This window comes from Athene cunicularia (assembly GCF_003259725.1).
Source record: "Athene cunicularia isolate RWA chromosome 26 unlocalized genomic scaffold, athCun1 chr26_part2, whole genome shotgun sequence".
In the NCBI taxonomy this organism is placed as follows: Eukaryota; Metazoa; Chordata; class Aves; order Strigiformes; family Strigidae; genus Athene; species Athene cunicularia.
In genome coordinates this window covers 2,043,764-2,050,039 of record NW_020799137.1, presented here as the reverse complement: position 1 = coordinate 2,050,039, position 6,276 = coordinate 2,043,764, and the positions used below count along the sequence as shown (strand labels likewise).

General features: G+C 60.0%; 1 protein-coding gene across 5 annotated transcripts in view; it reads left to right on the top strand.

The window, feature by feature from the left end:
- CACNA1S (calcium voltage-gated channel subunit alpha1 S) overlaps positions 1 to 3,877 on the top strand; it is a 51,506-nt gene extending 47,629 nt beyond the window's left edge. For all 5 annotated transcript variants that reach the window (XM_026864408.1, XM_026864406.1, XM_026864407.1 and 2 more), the window contains 6 exons: positions 39 to 167; positions 886 to 1,085; positions 1,805 to 1,869; positions 2,347 to 2,456; positions 3,075 to 3,191; positions 3,426 to 3,877. In XM_026864408.1, the coding sequence (XP_026720209.1) occupies positions 39 to 167; positions 886 to 1,085; positions 1,805 to 1,869; positions 2,347 to 2,456; positions 3,075 to 3,191; positions 3,426 to 3,671 (867 nt within the window). In that variant the 3' untranslated portion in view covers positions 3,672 to 3,877. The remainder of the gene's footprint in view (positions 1 to 38; positions 168 to 885; positions 1,086 to 1,804; positions 1,870 to 2,346; positions 2,457 to 3,074; positions 3,192 to 3,425) is intronic.
- Positions 3,878 to 6,276: the final 2,399 nt, after the last annotated feature.

The following is a 6,276-nucleotide window of genomic DNA, read 5'->3' as shown; positions in this document are numbered from 1 at the left end:
GGAGCAGCCCACATCCAGCTGTGCCTCGTCCTCACCAGGCTGGGCTGAGGAGCATTGAAGAAGAAGCTGCTCCTGAAATCCATCGGGCCATTTCTGGAGACTTGACTGCTGAGGAGGAGCTGGAAAGAGCAATGGTAGAAGCTGCCATGGAGGAAGGGATATACAGGGTGAGTGCAGCCCTCGGGGCACCCCAGGTGGTGGTGGTCCCACCCAGCCCCCATTTTGATGTGTTGGTGGTGGGTCAGCATGGTGACCAGCAGCTGGCAGACAGTCCAGAGGTGAGCCTGACCATGAAAGACAGCATGGAGCACAAGGGTGGATCAGCAAGCACTTCTTTCCTCTCCCTGAGTATCAGGACATCCCCGTTGAGTCATCCTGGGCAACCTGCGCTCTGCCTCAGTTTCCCCTCTGTAAAAGGACCCTGCTCATATGCCTGGCAGGGTTTGGAGGTCTCCACTCACACCTGCCAGGCTGAGGCAAGACAGCTCAGGTGCCATCATCACTAGAGCAGGAACAGGTTCACTTTCTGCTCCCTGGAAGTCTCTGGGACAGCCTGGGCAGCTGTGGTGTTGCAGGGTTGCACCTCCTACTGTGTACGGATGTGCCACCAGCTGGGGCTGTCCCACAGAGGTGGCAGGGTTTGTCACGCACAGGGCTGGCTGTCATCCCAGTGCTGTTGCGTGACCATCACCCCTCAGTGCCTCAGTTTCCCCACCTGGGCAGTGAGGCTTTTGAAACCATGTGGTCTGCGAGGCCTGAGCAGAGAGAGACGAGCAGAGAGACTGCAGTTCCCATGGGCACCCCCACGTATCTCCTGCCATGGGAATGACCCCAGAGCAGCTCAGAACTCCAGACCTGCCCTGATGCCCTCCCTGTTGGTTGCAGAGAACAGGTGGCTTGTTTGGCCAGGTTGACAGCTTTCTGGAGCCCAGCAGCCCTCTGCAGCCCCACGTGGCCAGCCAGAGGCCCCTGCAGTTCACAGAGGTGGGCAGCGAGGACCTCGATTCCCCTGTCTTCCTCGATGACTTCCCCCAGGAAGGCAACACCAACGTCAACAATGCCAACAGCAGTGACTGGTTGGAGGGGTAAGGGCTGGTGAGCCTCGCGTGGGCAGGCAAGGAGGGGCAGAGCTGGGCCATGCCCCGGCAGGGCTGTGCTGGCAGCTGGCTGCATGTCGGTTTTGCCCAGGGGTTCTTCATGGATGGAAAAGGTCTGGGGAAGCAGGGAGGTCCCTGCAGACTGGGAGGCATTGAGCACTGCCTGTGGAAGTGGCTCCATGGACACAGGAGCTTTGTGCAGAAATTCATCCCTTGGAGTGTGAGCCAGGGCCCAGGCAAGGGGACAGGGAGGGCAGACACCCCTCACTGGTCCCCAAACCCAACCTGGCACTCCCAGAGATGTTGCCAGAACATGCAGAGTGGCTCCATGTGTCTCTGCATATCTGATGTGTGATGCCCTTCCTGCCCCCCTCGTGCTGTGAGGATCGAGGTGTACAGCAGGGCTCTGGGGATCACAGGAGTGACCCTTCCCCCTTCCCCACCACTCAGAGTGCCAAGGTGCAGACAGGGGCCACCAGCACCTGCCTGGCCTGGTTACAAGGAACAAGGGTCACCAGTGTAAGAGGGTGTACTTAATCCTACTTCTTGGGGTCTCCACTCTGTTCCTCCATCCCAGGTGCCCCTCCTGATCTGCTCCCCAAGTGCATCCCTCAGGGTGGGGAAGGTGGGGAGGGCTGCACCCTTGGGTGGGGATGGTCTTGGTACATTGTCCCTGCTTAGGCTGACCACTTGCCTGCCCTTGCCAGGATGGAGTATGAGGATGAGGTGCTGAGGAAGACGGTACCAGCAGCACCCAGGCATCCAGTGTGGGGTGAGTCTCAGCATCATTCTTCTGGAGGATCTTGACCAGCCCAAGGACTAGCACAGGGGGAAGGGACTGATGTTGGCAGGCAGGAGGAGGAGACACAGACCCCAACACCTTGGAGGTCAGCTGAGAACCCTGAGCACAGTGGGACCTGTCTGGGGAACTCCAACAGACCCTCCTCCCACCTTCCCACCCTCCAGGGTGATGGAGCATGGAACCAGTGCCTCGGGCTGGGGGAGGACTGGCCACCCCTGGGCAGCAGGGCCACAAGACTGTGTTCGTTTCCACAAACAGGGACTTCTCCTTTCCAGCCATGAGTGAGGAGCCAGCACAGGGCAGTGGGCAGGCGCTGGGACTCTGGTTGGTCCTGAACTCCTAAACCCTTTGGTTCCCCCAGTCTAGTTAACCCGTTCTCAGCTCTGGGTGGCAGTGATGTCCTTTGCTCTTGTGCCCATCTGATGTCCCCATCTTTCTCTCTCCCAGAGCACAACCACCCCTTACTCATGGAGAGGCTGCAGTGGAGGCTGAGCAGGAGGCAAGGGGGCACCTCTAGGGGTCACCCGTCATCGGGGCTGCACCTTCTTCCCGAGGAGGTAAAGGGGGCAATGTATGTCAGAGGCAGCGTGCAGGGGACATGGGTGAACCTCCCTCCCCTCCTGGGAAAGGCTGTCACAGCCATGCTGGGGAGGAGCTGGTCCCTGCCATTTTGGGCTGGGTCTCCAGGGTGCTGGTGCAGGACAGGACAAGAGGTCTTGCAAGAGCTGGACAGTCATTTGCTGGAGCTTCCCTTTCTGATCAGCTCAGGGAAGGAGCCAGGCCCCCTCCCCGCCACTGCAGTGAGCACACGGTGCTCATCCAGGCTGGGACAGCTTAAAGCAGCATCTCTCTGGCTCCCCGTCTGCCTCCAGAGTCAGGGCAGAAAAAAGGGGTATGTCAGGTTTGCTCCCACACTCCCCTGGCTGCCCTTGGCTGGTCACAGTGCCTCATCACCCGAGCAGTGCCAGGGCAGGAGGTAAGGGCTGGCTCCCAGCTCGCTGCCGCCATGGCCCTGCTGGTCCCATTGCGGGTGGTGCCCGGACCCCAGGAGCTCCGGCAGGGTGGGAGCATGTGTCCAGGCTGGGGACAACACCTGCAGCTCCCACGTTAACACGGGAGAGGTCTTCCATGGGTGTTGCCCAGACCCAGTCAGCAGCTCTACTCCTCTCACCCAGCTGCGCGGAGGGGATGGCACTGTGACAGGAACAGCGTCCAGCTCGGGCTGCCAGTGGGGTGACAGCGGTCACCCAAGTACATCCTGCACCCCGGCTGTCACCTTCCTCATTCAGGAGGTAAGGCACAGCCTGGCAGAGGGAAAGACAGTGCTGGCAGGGAGAGAAGGGGGTGGGCAGGGGTGCCATGCTCATGCCAGGCTGGGAAGGGGGTCAAAGCTTAGCTACAAGAGTGAGCAGCAGGTATGTGCCAGTGCAGATGGCAACAGGGAAAAGGAGATGAGGGTGGGTGCAGCCAGCAACACTCGTACAGACTGAGCACACACCAGGCTGTGACCCCATCCTCTGCTGCAGGCTCTGATCTCTGGGGGCCTTGCGGCTCTGGCCCGTGACCCAGCCTTCGTAGCAGTGACCAGGGATGAGATGGCAGCCAGCAGCCAGTTGGAGATGGACGAAGTGGAGAAAGCAGCCATGAAGATGCTAAAAGGAAGAGAAACATTGCAGGACACAAAAAGTGGCTCTGCCCCCCAGGACACAGCTGCATCACCAGGCAGCTCCCCAGCCCCATCCCAAAAGACCATCGCTGCCACTCACCTGTGAGCCACCTGCCAGTGCTGCCCAGCAGACATGGTCCCTTCAGGAGCTGGCAGGGGGTTACTGGAGCGGTGCCACACTGCTCTCCCTCTCTGCCTGGAGTCCTGGTGGGCTCTGTCCAGCTGCAGGAGGATTTTTGGGCCGGGTCTCCAGGATGCTGGTGCAGGACAGGACAAGAGGTCTTGCAAGAGCTGGACAGTCATTAAAGTGTTCCTGCTGTGTGACTCCATGGATCCCTCTGTCCCCTCCTTCCTCTGCCATGCCGCCTGCACAGCCCATGTCCACGCTGCTTGCTGCCCAGCCCAGCCTAGGGGGCAACCACATTAAACAGAGGTGGCAGGGACTTGTGGCCGCCTCCAGTCCCCATGCGGAGGGAGGTCTGTCCCTGCTCCCAGGTGCTCAAGCCTCAACCAGTCCTTTTGAGGGTGCCGAGCTCTAGGGGTCTCCTGATATCCCAGCAGCTGGACCCAGTGTCCTTATGTGTCTGTGGGAGCCTGTCCCTCCAGCTTGCAGCCAAACCTGTTCCTTGGGGAGGAGGACAAGTGGCTTGGGCAGATCTGCCTTGGGCCAGGGCAGCAGGCAGGGCCAGGCTCGGCACCACAGTGAGGCCAGGGGGCTTCTGGGCTCAGTCACAGCTGGGTAAGAAACGGGATGGGACGGGAGTGGAAGCACGTCTGGGTTGGTGCAGCAGCCCTGGGCCTAACCATGAAGAGAGTTGGCCACTGCTCTGCAATATTTTTCACCTCAGCTATCTCCAAACCCATCTCTCAGGCACCCACTGCTCAGCCCAGCCCACAGGAGGGTCCCATCCAGCCTCCAGACATCCCCACTGCTCTGCAGGGGACAGGGGTGCCACAGCCAGGAGAGTGCGGGGAGCACAGCGGCTGCTGCCTGCCCCTGCCAGTGCTGCCTGTGCTCTGCCCGCTGCTGCCTGCGCTCTGCCCGCTGCTGCCCGCAATCGAGTGGCAGCTGAGGTTATTCCTCTCGGGTAATGGGTCTGCCCAGGGATTACACCTCAGTGCCCCAGGCGGGGTCTGGGTGCCAAGCCCTGGGGCAGCCTCTCCCAGGGGACCCTCCCCAGAGGACCTCCAGCCCAGCCCAGCTGGGCAATGCAGGGCTCTGCCTTGTCTCATATATATTAAAATGCCTCAAACGAATGGGTCCCAGGGGAGGTGCTGAATCAATAGAGCCCGCCTGCTCTCCAGCAGGGCATTTATTTGTTAACTTAATAAAAGGGAAATGGCTGTGGCTGAGCTCCAGCTGCAGCCTGAGCTCTGGAGAGCCCATCTTGTACAGGGGGGACGTGGCAGCACAAACAGTTTTCCCCCGAGGGGATGCAGGCGATCAGCAGGGATGGGGTAGGGGCAGCATCACTTGCTCTTGCTTCACTGCCCCGGGCAGGACGTACCCCCCCTAACAGACACACAGACACATCCACCCGCTCCTGAGGAAGGGCAGGGGAGCAGTTTCCAATGAGGCTCTGGCATCTGCTCTGCCAAGGGCAGGTCAAGGACGTGCTTCATTAGTTACAAGGTGAATGGCGATGGTTTCCTGCTCCCTTCAGTGAGGTGGGGCCCGCCTGGGCCACTTCCCAAGGCAGGTGGGTGCTCACCAGGGACTCCAAATACAAAGAGTGACACTGGTGGGGACATACTGCAGTGATGGGTCAGTGCCTCTGCACCCTCCCCTGGCGTCTGGGACTGCACAAGGGCTGATTTGCCCCAAACTAGTGTCTGGGGGATCTTTCTTGAGTTGATTTCTAGATGAATTGGGGAATAGATACGGCTTGTGACGTGGCTGGCACAAGAGTGAGAGCAGGAAGGTGGGGGCAGAAGCACCATGGCACAGTCACTGCCCCTCTCTGCCTGGAGCTTTAACAGGGAAGGGTCCAGCCTCAAAAAATGGCAGTTCAGGGTGGGAAGTCTCCCCCTGTCCACGTGTCCTTGCAAACATGGCCCCCAGGGACAAAGGAAGATAAAACCCAGCTCCTCACATCCTTGCAGGACCACAGAGAGGCTGTTTATTGCTCATCCCCTGATGCTGTACCAGCACAAGGTCCCCTGGATCTTCCCATCCCAGCAGAGGCCTAGGCAGCTCCGCACGTGGCGCGTGGCCCTGGCACCTTGGGAGCCCTGGGAGCACCAGCAGCCGCAGCAAAGGGACGCTGCTGTTCAGGTGAAGGTGTCTAGACACCGGAGCAGAGGGTGGATGCTGGGCTCTATGCTGGGCACAGTTCTGACCTCATCAGCTGTCAGCCACCGGTGCTGGCATGTCCTGGCTGTCCCAGAACAGATGGGCACCTCTCCCAGGACACAGCCTGGGCTCCTCATGGTAAACCTCAGTGTGCCTCAGTTTCCCCTCACGCTCCATTGCTGTTCACCCTGACATCACAGAATCCCAGATTCATCTGGGTTGGAAAAGCCCTTGAAGCTCCTCCAGTCCAACCCTGACCCTCACCCTGACCATTCCCAACTCCACCAGACCCCTCAGCGCTGGCTCAGCCCGACTCTTCAACCCCTTCAGGGATGGGAACTCCCCCCCTGCCCTGGGCAGCCCATTCCAATGCCCAACAGCCCCTTCTGCAAAGAAATACATCAGCACCAACCTGCAG